At 37.6% G+C, this 15,942-nt stretch overlaps 1 protein-coding gene across 2 annotated transcripts in view; it reads right to left on the reverse strand.

Annotated features, from left to right (window-relative positions):
• Positions 1 to 2,326: 2,326 nt before the first annotated feature.
• The window catches only part of LOC111143179 (crystallin zeta), a 32,998-nt gene continuing 19,382 nt past the window's right edge, over positions 2,327 to 15,942 (reverse strand). The window contains exons 7-9 of one of the 2 annotated variants that reach the window (XM_022496698.1): positions 11,610 to 11,711; positions 11,414 to 11,509; positions 2,327 to 2,371 (exon numbers count right to left, since the gene is read on the reverse strand). In XM_022496698.1, coding sequence (XP_022352406.1) covers positions 2,339 to 2,371; positions 11,414 to 11,509; positions 11,610 to 11,711 — 231 coding nt within the window. In that variant the 3' untranslated portion in view covers positions 2,327 to 2,338. Of the gene's footprint in view, positions 2,372 to 10,312; positions 10,970 to 11,413; positions 11,510 to 11,609; positions 11,712 to 15,942 lie in introns of those variants that run through there. The other variant, XM_022496697.1, reaches the window with a different exon arrangement.

Below are 15,942 nucleotides of genomic sequence, written 5' to 3' on the forward strand. Positions count from 1 at the left end.
GCCAATTAAATAGAATTGCAAGCTTTAATAAAACAAGTTAAAAACAAGTGGAAGTTATTACTGAAGCACATCAATTGCTTTTTGCCTACTAAGTTGAACTGACATTTAAAAATTAATAGTTACCTGTGTTATGTACTTTCTATATTTAGAATATAAGTTTAAGAATTAGGCTATTAAAGGCTTTCAAGCTAAAATTAATTAAGGTTTAGAAGTTCAGATGCTTGCTCCATTCAAATAAAATAATAAAGAAAACAAATGGTTTTAATTGGTTTTACTTTTATTTTCTTTAAAATTCCATGTTTTTTTTCCTCTTAACCATCCAAAGTGAGATTATCTTTGAAGCAAGATGGCAGGTACCCAGAGCTGAGCTCTGACAGTATATAAAGCCAATTATTTCATACCTGATCCAAATGCTAAATCTGCAATTTACAGTTAATGTATCAATATATTTACATATCTCTGTGGTTTTTCTGCGATAGAGTTTAAACTTCAAATTAAATATATATACATAATATACATTGTGTGTGTGTGTTTATAATACTTGGGATACAGCATTGTTTTTTAATAATGCTTAATAAACAAGTATTATTTCTGGAAGATGGGCTTCCACCTTGTTTGTGGTTGCCCCAGGTTATACTGCATAACTGGGACTTTATATGCTTCAAAGAGTTTAGATAAACACTGGTCAGGATTATTGGGAGTTAAATTCACACACACATACATATATTTCAAGGTATGGAAAAGCAGGCACACAGAGCACTTGACCTCCTTTGTACACCTGTCTGGAGAAAAAATATAAGTAATATGTGTGTATATATATATATGTATGTTTATATATATATACATATGTAAACATGTTATATATGTATATATATATATAAGTAATATGTGTGTATATATATGTATGTTTATATATATATACATATATAAACATATGTGTTTATATATATATAAACACATATGTTTATATATGTATATATATATAAACACTAGCCAGGATTACTGAGAGTTAAATAATTACATATATATACGTAATATACATATATATAATGTGAATTATTTATATATTAGATTGATAATATATAAATGTTATATATTATAAATAATTTGAATTAAATATAATTGTGTGTGTGTGTGTGTGTGTGTGTGTGTGTATGGTATGGAAAAGCATGCACACAGAGCACCTGAACCTCCGTTGTACCTGTCTGGAGAAAATATATAAATAGTATACTAAACCTAACTAAGGCTATTACGGTCGGGTTATTTGAAGTACCATTTTCCTCTCCTCCTGTCTTTTTTCCTACTTTCCAATGTACTCAAGAAAATTGAAAAATTATAATGGATCAATTTAAAATATTTTATTTTCTAAAAGCCTTTTTTGCCTGTTGTAAGGTACAGCACTCTACTCCTTTGATAGTAGAGACAGGCAGTTATCTGAATCTAGTTTAAAAAGGTTATGTAAAATAAAAAGAAATTGTAATGAAAGGGATACTCTGCTTTCCGAGTCCTTGTTTTCTCTTATTCTAGATAGGGCATATCAAAAATAGTTATGTAAAAAAAAAAAAAAGTTGTCTTTATGGAAAAAATGAAAAAGTTTAAAAATATATATTCATCTAAATATAAATGGCGCTATAAATAGAACTTGATATAGCAAAGTTTACAGGCAGGAAAACCTAACCCACCATTATAATCCTTCACTTCTCAAATACGTGAATGCCTGTCCTCTACAGCACTGTGTTGGGTTTTAGTTCCTCACCTCAAGAAGCTTAAATTCTACTTAAGCAAAGAAGTTCAATCACAAGATGAAAATATTCACTCTTCCTGATTAGCAACTGCTTACCATTCTAAGCTTCAGCCATTTCCCATTTCTTCCCACATGTGGTTTATAGCCATTTGCTTTCATTAGTGGTTTGAGTGACACCTGATTCACAGCCGCTCCCACATGCGACCTACCTTCCAGAGGGTAAAGTACCTTGTTCATCTTCCAAATACTTCACATGGGGATATATAAAGATCGTCTTGTAATTAATCAAATGCTTAATTTCTGAGTGTATTTGGAGAAAGGGTAATAAATGGGGCATAAATGGCATGAAGGGGTACACACAGAAAGTTCTGGGTTTGAAGGGCAAATGAGAGGAGAAGGCTCGGCAGTACATGCTGTATTTGGCTGGCTAGAGCTTGGGCAGATGAAGTGAAATGATCCCATAAGGTTGGGAACTGGAGGTTGATTCCAGGTTTGATGTTGGGTTAGGTTTCGCTGAGTGGTTCTGTACAACGATGGTGGTTCCCACTAGTTGACCATATTCCAGGGATGGCCTGGTGCAACGTGAGGGCTGGTTCAGGCTGGTTCAGGCTGGTTCAGGCTAACGGACTGAGGAGCAACGAGGGGTCAAATGAGTGGAAGGGCTGAATGTAGTCAAAGAGCAGGTAGGATCCATATTTTTAAAAAAGGACTTTAAACCACCTCTGCTCCGAAGCTGATTTCTTCACTCTCTTGATGATGTTAGAAAGGCATGTTAATTTAAATTTCCCCAGTCCTCACCATTTGGGGGGCCAGGAGTAAAGCAAATGAGGTCACAGTAATAGTGATAACACAAATTCTACTATTTCAGTGAGTCCAATGTCTGGCCTAAGGTATCCAGCTTCCTGAAAACTCTTCCCCAAGTATTTCTGGGGGACCCAGAGCTACCTAGACTATGGCTCTTTCCTGGTCCTGTGGCTGATGCTTTTCTTCTGCACATCCCCATCCCCCGGGCAGCCTCTGAGAGGCCTCCAGCAAAAACAGGCACAGAGCTAGGTTGCAAATCCCCCATTCCTTGGTAAAACCACAGTGTTTGGAATTTTTACTTTAAAAATGTATTCTAGGGGCACCTGGGTGTGTCAGTGGGTTAAAGCCTCTGCCTTCGGCTCAGGTCATGATCCCAGTGTCCTGGGATCGAGCCCTGCGTCGGGCTCCCTGCTTGGCGGGGAACCTGCTTCCCCCCCTCTCTCTGCCTGCCTCTTTGCCTACTTGTGATCTCTGTCAAATAAAATAAATAAATAAATAAATAAATAAATAAAATCTTTAAAAAATTTTAAAAAATGTATTCTAAATACATTTTCATGCAGAAGTTAAGGTACATTCTACAAATCAGTGCATAATAAATATTTATTAACTTATTCAATAAATGTTTGCTAAGTTCCTTCCATCAGTGCGGCATAGAGATGGGTTTAGGAAATGAAGACCGAGTTCCTTCACTCAAGAAATACAGACCACTCCAGTCAGGAAAGCAGGCAAATAAACAGTAAATTGCAATAGTGTTAGTTGTGTTTTTTTTGTTTCTATGTTTGCGTGGTGTGTGTGTGTATGTGTGTGTGTACCCATCTTCTTTTAACAAAGAATTTAATACCCTAGGCAGGGTGGCAAATGTTCAGATTTATTCTAGGGGCAGAGAGGCAGGGGACTAAACTCTGATTAAGGGTGGTCAAGGAGGATTTTTCTCTGGGAGGTTATCACATTTAGTGGGGCCTGAAATTCTAAATACTGCCTTCACGTCTTTGAGACTGGCAAGGCCCTAAAGGCTTAGCTGTAAGCCCCCTACTCTTGGCAGATATGCCCCCGACCTGGTGGGAAAGGCTCACCCCACCCACCTCCAGCTAGTTCCTCTGTCAGCTGGAATAGCTACAACCAATTCTGTCCTCCACGTAATCCCACACATTAAGGGGTTTTAATCAGACATTTCACAAAGATCACTCTGGTACTATGTGGCCAGTGGATTCAAAGTAGGGCAAGAAGAAAGGGCGGGTAGCCAGTGAGAGTGCCATGAAGGAGAGCCAGGCAGGAAGCAATAAGGGCTGAGACCCAAGCACTGACACTGAGTCAGGTTCTGTAGGTACAAAGACTGGACGCCACTCAAGTCAATGGCCAATGGCCGACAGGATGCAGTAGTGGGGATAAGGGAGAGGGAAGAAATCAAAAATGCCTCCTGGACTTGGGTAGCCAGGTACAAGCTGTTGTCTTTCACTGAGCTAGGGAAGAATTCAATTCTGGGCATACTGATTCTGAGAAGTTTGTGGAACATCCAAGCACTGTCTAGTAGACAGTCTGTATGTGGGCCTTAGAACAGGCTGGAGATACAGGCTTGAGTGTACAAAGGAGATAGTGATGCCTGGGCTCTGATTTCAGTCAAGAGTAATGTACGGAGAAAAAAAAAATCCCAAAGTAAAGCATGTCAACATTTAACAGGTGAGTGGAAGAAGACATGTTTACATAGGAAACTGAGAAGGGAAAAGGGGTATCAGGGGGATGTTGTTCTAGAAGTCAGGTTAGAAAACAATTTAAGGTGTTTCTATGTGTAGGGAGATGATGAAGCTGCGGGATTCAGGGAATAATTTTTAGAGGAAAGTTCATGAAGAGGCCAAAGCAAAGCGATCCAGAGGAAAGATAGAGAAGTTAATGCTTAATAAGCAGGATGGTCATCACTTCCAATGAAAGAGGAGATGAAGACAAAAAGGATACAAATAAATTTGAAGTATAAATAGCTTAGTGTTTTCTTCATTGTGAAATAAGAATTCCAGATAAATTGCCTACCACTGAGTGGAACAACACTGGAAAACAGTGCTCCTCATTTAGTTAGCCAGCAGGCTGAAGATAGAGGCAAAGAATTCTAGCAACTCAAGAGATTTCATTTATGTGGAAATGTAGTTTGATGGACATAAAAAAGGAACATAATCTGAGAAGCACTTAGAAGCTACAGTGATTGATAGGTCTATAAACAAGACTATGTGAAACCAGCTAATAAACTCAAACCTACTTTAGGATAAAAGAAACTGCAAGACATGTAAAAACCCAAATTACATGGATAAACTGTGAAACAGAATTACAGTGTTAATTCCTAAGCAAAATAATATTTCACCGAATAATACATGGGTGCAGTTTTGTTAAAATGCATTTGTCACACCTACTAACAGTGCTTTGATTACAAGTGATGCTTACAGTTGGATTTCAAATGTGATGCTGCAATCAAAATAAACATCCAAGACAAACTGATAAGCCCAAGTTCATCTTGGTTTTTTTATTAACCATAAGTTAAATCTGGGAGTTCATTGCTAGAAATGTACACACAGAATTCTCCCAAGATCAGATAGTTCTCATCATCTGAATATCTTTTTAAAACAAAATGAAGCATTTTCTAAGGACAATTTATTATTTCAAAAACAAGAATAAAGTAAATAGTTATGATATATTTAGTATAAATTTAACACATACACTGACATTATTTTTTACAGAGCATGTCATAAGAATAAACCATAAATTATCAACCCAGATAAAAATGAATTCTGAATATGCAGGCATATAATTGCAGAAGATTCTATATATATACACACACACATATATATGTGCTCTGAAACTTAGTCATTTATTTTGATTTGTGATATTAAATTCTTTAGTTCCTAATATTTACTATTTAAGGAAGCATTTCTTTTTTTTTTTTTTAAGATTTTATTTATTTATTTGACAGACAGAGATCACAAGTAGGTGGAGAGGCAGGCAGAGAGAGAGAGAGAGGAGAAAGCAGGCTCCCCGCCGAGCAGAGAGCCCGATGCGGGGATCGATCCCAGGACCCTGGGATCATGACCTGAGCCGAAGGCAGAGGCTTTAACCCACTGAGCCACCCAGGCGCCCTAAGGAAGCATTTCTTTAAAATAAAATTTTGCTGATGTCCTAGAAGTAACTTCTGCTAAAAAATATTTGAAAATGTTGAAAAAAGTGCCAGGGGGAAATCTTTGTAATTCTACTACTAAATCAAGCCCTTCTGAGTATTTAACAGGCATCTCTTGAAATGCACAGGTAAACACAATGAAATAGAACTATAATTATACATATTTTGTATCTGCTTTTTAAACTTAGTATTTTTAATACTGTGCCCTGAACATCTTCCCATGTTAGTAGCTATATATCTACATGATATTCTAATAGCTACATCATACTGTGCTGTACAAATACATCAGCTTTTAATCACTTAATTGATGAAAATCTGGGTTGTTTCCAATATTTTACTATGATTAGCTAGGCTCAGTGAAAGCAATCTTGACATATGCCTCTACAGACATGTCCATCTCATTAGGACAAATGCTTGTAGTGGAATTAATGGGTCAAAGGAGATCCACATTTTAAACTTAATACACCTTCTATCTGCTCCCCAGAAGAGAAACAACTGTATACTTCCATCAATAGTCCATAAGTGCCCATTACTTGTATTACTAATGAGGGTGAACAACACTTTCCCTAAGTTTGCCAGCTGTATGCATCTATTCTTGCATTGATTTTCCACTCATTTCCATGTCTCCTGTGGGGTGTTCATCAATTGCTAATTAATTTGAAGAATTCTTTTTTTTTTTCTTTTTTTAGATTAGTAATCTTTATCTGTTACTACAGATCTTTGTTTATTTTTTCTATTTTCCTCTTTCTTTGATAGTTTGGGCTTCTGATTAATGATGTAAGGGGCTGTTCACCTCTCAAGATTATAAAAAAAATGTTCTACCATGTTTTTGTTTTATATAATTTTATTTATATTTAAAATTTTGAACCATCTCAAAGTCTATTGAGATTACATGTGAAGTAAGATTCTAGCTTATTATTTTTTTCCCAAATGGGAAGCCAGGTCTCTTAATAAGTAACTTTTTTCTCCACTTAAAAGCTGTATTTGTGGGTGCCTAGGTGGCTCAGTGGGTTAGGCCTCTGCCTTCCGCCCAGGTCATGATCCCAGGGTCTTGGAATTGAGTCCCGCATCGGGCCCTCTGCTCAGCAGGGAGCCTCCTTCCCTCTCTCTCTTTCTGCCTGCCTCCCTGTCTAACTTGTGATCTCTGTCTGACAAATAAATAAAAAAAAAAAATCTTAAAAGAAAAAAAAAGCTGTATTTGTCACCCCCAAAAGTGAGAAACATTTTTAGACTCTCCTTTGTTCCACTGATCTTGGACCAGTATTTTAGTAACTCCAACTTAGGGGAAAAAATTTCATGTCTGTTGAGACTCGTTCCAAACTTTTTTTTTCCCTCCCCTGCTGAATTGTCTGGCTACTTGCCCATCCCCACCTCCCCAAAGAAAAGCTTTAGAAACATTTTTCAAGTTTCTAAAAAGTCCTATTGAAATTTTGGTATGAATAACTTTGAATTTTCAGAGTATGAGGGAAAAATCTATACATGAATCCAACCAAGAAATCTTTTGTTATGTTATATTTTGTTATCTTATGTTATGTTCCCCAGGAGTTTTACAGTTCTCTTTTTAAGGGTCCTGTATGTTTTTTGTAAATTTGGTCACTTATATTTCACTGTTTTTTAAATTGGTAATAGTAGTACTTCTATTATGAATAGACCATTTTCCATTATATTTTCTAACTGATTAACAGGTTTATATTAATCTTTGTATATTTATTATGCAATTGGCTACCTTTCTGAACTCATTAGTAGTCTTTCCATTTGTTCTCTTGCTTTCTCCAGGTCTTGAATAATATAACGGCAAATATGATTCCTCTGTATGCTCCCTTTCAATATCTGTATGGGTGACTTTTAAAAATTTTAAAGGCTATCTCTTATTACCAGTAGTTTTCATTAATTTTGCATAGATCTAATAAAAACTGTCAGTAAATAAACGTAGCTCTTTGCATTAGTTCAGGAAAGTTTTCTTTAATTATTGCTTCTTTCATTTTTCTGTGTTCTTTGGGGTAGCCCACACAGAATTCAAAAATTGTATTTTCCTTTTTCTTTCTTTTGTTTGCCATACCTTAATTTTTTCTCATCTTTTCTTTTCTTTTTTTTTTTTTGAGTGACCAAATTTTTTGAGTGATCAAATTTACCCATATGACCTATAAAGTTTTCAGTAGTGTCAGTTATGCAGATTTGTCCTCCTATGGGAATTTGCTTTTGGAATTTCCTTTTTTTTTTTTTTTTCATATTTCAGGATGCTCCCTTTTCATTCCTTTTCTTTAACTCAATTTATTCCTTCTTCATGGCTGATAAAAATGAAAGTAATTATTTAAACACTCCTTTGTACACACCAGAGCACTAAGTACCTCACAGACTTTAACTTGCTTACTTCCTACAAATGCTGTAATAGATATCACTCCCATGTTATGTGTGAGGAAACAGAAATTCTGGATGATGAAGCAATTTGCCCAGGACTCTGTGACTGATCAGTAGGAGAGCCAGGTCTTCTGCCTCCATAACCCATGGTTTTAACAACCCTGTTTCCACAGGTCCGTGGGCCTCCTCCCTGTTCACAGGCTTAATCACTAAGCTAACTGCCACAGCCAAATATTATTTGAACAAGTGTTATGCACTCTCAGTATTTGCTACAATCTAGGGATCCTCCACCTTCCATCCATTTTTAAGACTTCTTTGCGGTGACTGTATATCCAGGGGTGCAAAGTGCCCCTCACTCCTGAATCTGCAGTTGTACCAAAAATGGAAATCTGTAGTTTCCATCATGCAGGTGAAAGAAAGGGGCTGAGGAATACTGCACGGGTGGGCAGTATTCAATTCTGGCTAGCACTGCTAGCAACGGGGACTTGATTTTCTAGATGGTGTAGCTTCTGTGCCCTGAGTTAGTGACTGAGTTGGGGCTTCTTCTTAACTTCTCTCCAGCTAATCTGATCAATGAATCAAATGATGGGCACTGGAGTTAATACAAATCCCCACTGGATTTTGGCACAGGATTTCCTCTTTAGCTGGTAGTACTGTCACAATCTTTGTGGGTATTTCTGCATGAAGCTGGGAAAGGATAACCAGGGACTGCCAACCTCTGGCATGTTTAACATGTTTGACAAGCATTTGTATCCCACAGTGGGTTTGAGATTTAGACTCACCATTAAAGAGAATACATGGGCTGTCCCACCAATACCTGGCAGCCTGACTCTAGACCACAGTGAATCCAGATCCTTTTTTATAATTCCTAACATTTTTGGGCTCTTTTCTTGGATGTGGGAAATTCCCCAAATATGCGCTCTTCCTAAATAGCTCATGTTTTCCTATGGATTAGTAAAATCATCCTATGACAATTTTCAAATGATGTATTTTTTTAAAAAAATCACTACGCTAAAAAATGGCAGTGTTGGAAAAATAATGAAGGTTTGAGCTGACGTGTTTTCCCGTCTGCGAGATGTAGGTGAGGAGGCAGGCAGAGCCAGGTCAAAGTGACCCGACAGGTTTGGTTATTCTTGAATGTTATCCTGCACAGAAAAAATGCTCTTTACACTGTGCATTATGGAAGCCCCTTGGCACACATAGCCCCTTGCCTCAGGAAAGCTAAGCTAAGGACATTATAAAATGTTACCACCCCCCCCACCTTTTTCTGTCTTCAGAAGCTTGCATGTTATTTTGTACTTCCAGGGCCAAAGCTACTCTGGATGGAGGCAGCTAACAAATACATCAAAAATATTAAACATGTAATTAGAAATCCCAACCTACACTAAGTGCCCCTCATCTGTGTCTCTGTGTCACCTTCTTGTGATGATTGGTTTTATGTATCAACATAATATTACCATGTTTCGTTTAGGGGTTTACAAAGAGTCACCAGATGATTTTAGGTAGATTATGCTCAATAACGCAGGTGGGCTTCACTCAATGGGTTGAAAGCCTTCAGAATGAAAACTGAGGTTTCCCAGAGAAAGAATACTGCAAATTAGAAATCCTGCTAGCCCACCCTAGGGATTTAGGCTTATCAGCCCCCATAACTATGAGAAAATTCCATAAATCTCTTTATACATATATGTGTGTATGTGCGTGTGTTTGTATGCATACAGGAGGCCACGCGCATACGGAGAAAGCAAGAACAAAATTAACAAACTTCATTTCCTTGCACATGACATTGATGTCAAGATTTCTAAGAAATCATTCCTTTTTTAGTTTCGATAAGGACTTCCAGCACAGAACACTGTTAGAAATTAACCATTAGGAATTATGTAAAAGAGATGTAAGACAAGTACTATATCAAGACCAAATAGATAAACACAGGTTTTATTTTTTCTACAGAATTTACTGCAGGTCACCATGTAATGAAGACAAAAGCAGATCACTCTTCATGTGTCAGACTTGTTTACTAATTTAAACAAAAACATATGACTCCCATTACACAGATAATTCTAAATCTAGTTTGAAAATCAAATCAATCAAGAAGTATCTGTCAGGAGACTACGTACCTACCTATCTTACTACACCAAAAGTAAGGCTGTCCTCTTCCCAGAATATATGGATAATGAGCAATCAACCATCAACACAGTGGATGTGCTAATATTTGGGGAAATACTGGAAAACTATTTGTTAAAAAACAAATTTCTCTAGACATTATCTTGCCCTTGCAAGAGACTTGCAGATCCAGATGAGAGAAGTTTAGAAAAGGGGTCTTATTTAGTCCAGAAAATCTTCAGAGTATGATACAGTTCTGAGCTAACCAGATACTAAAGAACCTTCATAAGAACAAGTAGGCTTGGAAACCACACAGCCTCATTTTGAATTAACTTGCTTTTGTCAAAGGTGTGGAATTAATGACCAAGTACCAGGCATTTTTGTAATGTACCCAATGCCAAATGACTACTGACATTCTACTTCCTACTATAATGACTTCTTGATTCAAGGCAGGCGGGAGGCGTAAAGAATATTGTGAGCTGTAAAATAAATTGTACTCCGATGACCACATCTCTAAAGATAAATCTTGTTTTTTAACATGAGAAACTCACTGATTCCAACAAATGCTGATTAGAGCAAAGGTAGTGTGAGTAAAACTGGGGCAGGAACCCTCTAACTACATTAGGAAGACATGAAAGAATTAGTCATTCTAAGAGAAGAATCATTTTCCCACTAGTTCCACTGTTATGGATGATATTTTTGTGAGCCTGGGCCACCTTCTCCAGCAAATACTGAGAACCTATTACAGGTTTCAACCAACCAATTTCCATTCCAGCTTGAAGGGCTGCTGCAAATTGCCTAAACTCCTCCTACATGAAAGAAAAAGGTCTTTTTGTAGAAGAACACATGACTTAATTTTCAGAAGGATTAAAAATTTTCAAATTCTAAGAGTCAGAACATAAACAGTTCCTTACAAATATGTGGCTTTTGTCATTTGTCCAGAACTACAGAAAAAGTTTTCTACAGACTAACCGTAAGTACAATTTGCCTGAGGCAGTGTCAGTTTACAAAAACCCTATTGTCCTGAAGTAATTACTAACAGTATCTCCTTTCTCTCTCAAAAGTGTCTTGCCTTGGAAAATAAATTACATCTCCCCCCACCCCCACCCCAGTTATCTTGTAGTGACTAATCCTTAACATACCCACCCAGTCAGATAACTAAGTTCAACATCTACTGGAACTGTCAGTCTGCTTGAGTAGGCAAACTGTATCAATGTTTAAGTTATCAAAATCAGAGTCACTTCTTTTCCTACCTTAGTTGATGAATACAGAGCAACTCCAATTATACTAGATTCCTTTGCCATGGTGTCCCGTGGGTTTATTTCAATAGGACCTCTGCTGCCAACAACCTAGTAAGAAAAACAACTTGTCTATAGTTAAGGATCACTGAAAAATAGTACTGAATTATATGGTAAAGCCTCAAAGTGGTAAAAAAAACAAAATACTTACTATTACTCGTCCTCCATATGACAGAAGACTCAAATCATTACTAAGATTTACATTAGCTAACATTTCAATGATCACATCAATTCCTTTTTCACCAACAGATTTCTATGTAATAAATAAGAATGCTGAGTAAGATAAGAGAGAACAAGTAAAAAAAAACTGTAAAAGTTATCACAGTCACATATATTACAGAAATATGTTTCAAAAGACATAAAATGCTACATTTTTAAGACGAATAACACTAATTTTTAAATGATCTAATTATATAGTGTTGATGTAATTCCAAGGGACCAGTCACAACATCTAAAGTGATAAAGATTTATACTAAATAAATTTCAAGTGCTTTGACTCAACTTGACTATAAAATACTTCTCCTCAGTTGAAAATTTTCTGTTTTCAAAACGTATTTTTTTTAAAGATTTTATTTATTTATTTGACAGAGAGAGATCACAAGTAGGCAGAGAGAGAGACAGAGAGAGAGGGAAGCAGGCCCCCTGCTGAGCAGAGAGCCCAGATCCAGGACTTGATCCTAGGACCCTGAGATCACGACCTGAGCTGAAGGCAGAGGCTTAACCCATTGAGCCACCCAGGTGCCCCTCAAAACGTATTTTCACAGAGAAGCAAACAACAAATATCAAATCCCAAAAAGGCTTCCACTTTTGTTAAAAAACAAAAGACGAAAGAAGGAAATCATTGGCTATCTGGTGTTGCAGTATTTTCTTTGTATGCATTTAGTTTTGTCCCAAGTGATTTACAATCAGCCTGCCATACTACTCCTTTTCTTTTGGGTTTTCAGAGATGTTGGTTTGCAACATCCAAAACTGGCTCTTCTCTTAAATAAGTTATACATATATACCTTATACTTATTTTATTAAACAAAAAAAAAAAAAGAATACCAGTGCCAGGCTTTGTTAAGTACTGGGGATTCAAAGATGGACACAGAGAACTCAAAACAAAGCTCGGAAGAAAGATGGAAACATACTGCAGTCAAGGCCGATGGGATGAGCTAAGTGCTGCGACAATGGAAATAAACGATAGGTTATAGAGAAAAAGAAAGCTGTAAGTCTGGTCACCTTTCACGATCAGAGGAAGTTCCACAGAGATGAGGTCCTAGGCCCTGAGGAATGAACAGGAGTTCCTTAAGCAAAAAGGAAGGAAGAGGAGCCAGCAGATACTACACCTGAGGCAGAATAAAGAGAAAACAGAAGAGCTAGGGCCTAAGAGTCCAAGTCAGGATTAGAAAGTATCCCAGTGGAGCTGGGGCATGTGTTTCGGAAGGCGGGTGGGGGGAGAGGAAGAGGTAGAGAGGCACTGTCAACTGCTATGGGCTGGGAACATGCATCAAATGCCATGTTAAAGGGTGTAGACTTTGGGGGGGCAGGTGTTCATTAATTAATTTTTGTGCCAGACACTGTTTTAGACACTGAAGGTGCAGCAGGGAACAAGAAAGACAAAAATTCCTACCCTTATGGAGCTTCCATTTTAGTTATTTCTAGAGATTTTTTTCTTTTTTTTTTTTTTAAAGGAGAACCAAATAATTCAGGAAACTGTGAAGACAGAAGGGGCTACTAGGTCACTTATAAATAACAGACAAAGCTGGTGAAGATGAGGACTGAACTAAGTCACAGCAGAGACGAGAACGAAGAGGGAGACATATTTGAAAGGCATGTCAGAGTGGAAACTGACAGACGGAGGTGACCGACCTGACAGGTTGGAAGGAGAATGGTGATTAAAAGATAGGAATAGAGGTGCCTGGGTGGCTCAGTGGGTTAAGCCTCTGCCTTCAGCTCAGGTCATGATCTCAGGGTTCTGGGATTGAGTCCTGCATCAGGCTCTCTGCTCGGCAGGGAGCCTGCTTCCTCCTCTCTCTCTCTCTCTCTGCCTGCCTCTCTGCCTACTTGTGGTATCTCTCTGTCAAATAAATAAAATCTTAAAAAAAAAAAAAGATAGGAATAAAAAATGAAATGTGGGTCTGTCCCAGATGAGGAGACCAGTGGCCACATCCAGCAGGCTGATGGCATGAAGGAAGGGAATGCAGGCCAGAAACAGTGCTGGAAATCCGCAGGATGTGGGCACAAACAAAGCCATGGGTATAGAGGAGACTGATCAGGGGAAGGTCTCGCACCATGGAAGACACGAGACCAAGGGGAAAAGCTAAGGAACAGCAACATTTAAGTATTATGAGGAGGAAGGGGACTGCAAATGAAGTCAGGGAAGTAAGAAGAGAACCAGCTTTCAGGAGATGTGGTCAGGGTCAGCTGCTGCCCAAAAAATCACACAGGATGAGGCCAGGTCAAAAGCCACAGATGGTTAATTAGGAGCTCACCAGTGACCTCTGACAAGCAAAATGCAGTGGAAGGTGATGGGCGGTAAGGAAGTAAAAAGAGTAAGTACTCACTGCTTTTTCAAGAAGTGTTGGTGGTAGAGGGGGTGAAGGGTGTGGTAAAAGGGTAAGGGAGTGATCTGGAGAATGAGAGAGACTTAAGCAGAAGGACCTAGTAGAAGAGAAAGAAGCCATAAGACTTCAGGGTCTTAAAGTTATATGTCTGCAAAACAAAAACATATTCTTAAAATAACTGGCCATTTTTCATCTTTGTAAATACTCTTGGATGATGGTATCAGGAGTGAATACTCAATTAATTCTAGGTTTCCTAGACATACACAAAGGAGTAGCTTTACTCAGTTTTTTGGCAAGATGATTTAGTGCTAATAAATACACTCTCCCTCGTATTTTCCTCCATTTGTAATGGCTGAGGTTACACAGTAATCAGTACTTGGAAAATTTTAAGTCTCAACATAAGCAAGTAATTTGAGGTTTAGCAAAGTAATCAGTGTTTAGTAAATTGCTACTACAGTGCAAACAGAGAACTTCAGAATCTGCTTGAGTTCTGCTCTAATAATGGACTATATGCAACGACTAACTAAAGCCTAACACCCTGCTCTGGATGAGGGAAATGATTATTCATTCCTCCTTGGCATCCAATTAAAAAATCAACTTTTTTCCCTAGGCTACACAAAGCCAGTTTGTAATCTCTAGGTACCTCACCTTCCACTGAAAAATTATACCAACAGAAATTAGGTTGGGAAAATCTCGTGGTTGCCAGAGGCAGGGGATTGGAAGTGGGTGAAATGGTGAATATGGTCAAAAGGTAGAAACTTCCAGTTTAAAAAAAAAAAAAAGTAGAGCCTGGTGACCATAGTTAATAAGACTGTATCACAGATCTAAAAGTTGCAAAGAGTAGATCTTAAAAGTTCTTAGAAGAAAAAAACTTTTATAACTATGTATGGTGTTGGATGTTAATGAACTTATTGTACTGATCATTTCACAGTATCTACAAATATAAAAAAAGGGGGGGAGCACCTGGGTGGTGCAGTCTGACTCTTGGGTTTCAGCTTAGGTCATGATCTCAGAGTTATGAGATAGAGCCGCATCCCCAGCTCCACGCTCAGCATAGAGTCTGCTTGAGTATCTCTGTCCCTCTCCCTCTTCTCCTTCCCTCTGCCTCCCTCTGCCACACTCACTCTCTCTCTAAAATAAATAAATAAATAAATACATTTACAGATGAGTGGATAAAGAAGATGTGGTATATATCTACAATATAGAATATTACTCAGCCATCAAAAATGCAATCTTGCTATTTGCAACAATGTGGATGGAGCTAGAGGATATTATGCTCAGCGAAATAAGTCAGTCAGAAAAAGGCAATGATCATATGATCTCACTCATATGTAGAATTTAAGAAACAAAACACAGGATCATAGCGGAAGAAAGGAAAAAAATGAAACAAGACGAAACAGAGAGGGAGACAAACCAGAAGAGACTCCTAAACATAGGAAACAAACTGAGGGTTGCTGGAGGGTGAGGGGTAGAGGATGGACATTAAGGAGGGCACGTGTGTACTGAGCACTGGGTGTTATATAAGACTGATGAATCACAGACTTGTACCTCTGAAACCAATAATACACTATATGGTAATTGAATTTAAATGATTAAAACAAAACAAAATAAAAAAATCTAAAAAAAGAAAAGAACACCTCAGGGCTCTAAATACAAAGCTGTGACTTTACTTAAATGTGACTGCATTAAAGAGTACCAATTTTGATAGCTATAAGACTCTGGAAAGCATAGGTTTTATTTGATAAACATAAACAAGACAGATGAGAATAAAGGTTTGAAAATTAGACATCTCTGCTTTTTAGTTTACTAAAACTGTGAAACACACATAGGCATTAAAAAAACAGCAAACAACTTTAAGAGTGGCTATTTAGAAAAGAGCTCACAAAAAAAAGTAAGTCTCCCAAGAAATAAAATCTACCTTTATAAAACTGTAGAATT

The sequence above is a fragment of the Enhydra lutris genome, unplaced genomic scaffold (genome assembly GCF_002288905.1).
Source record: "Enhydra lutris kenyoni isolate GAN:26980312 unplaced genomic scaffold, ASM228890v2 scaffoldscaffold9, whole genome shotgun sequence".
Classification (NCBI taxonomy): Eukaryota; Metazoa; Chordata; class Mammalia; order Carnivora; family Mustelidae; genus Enhydra; species Enhydra lutris.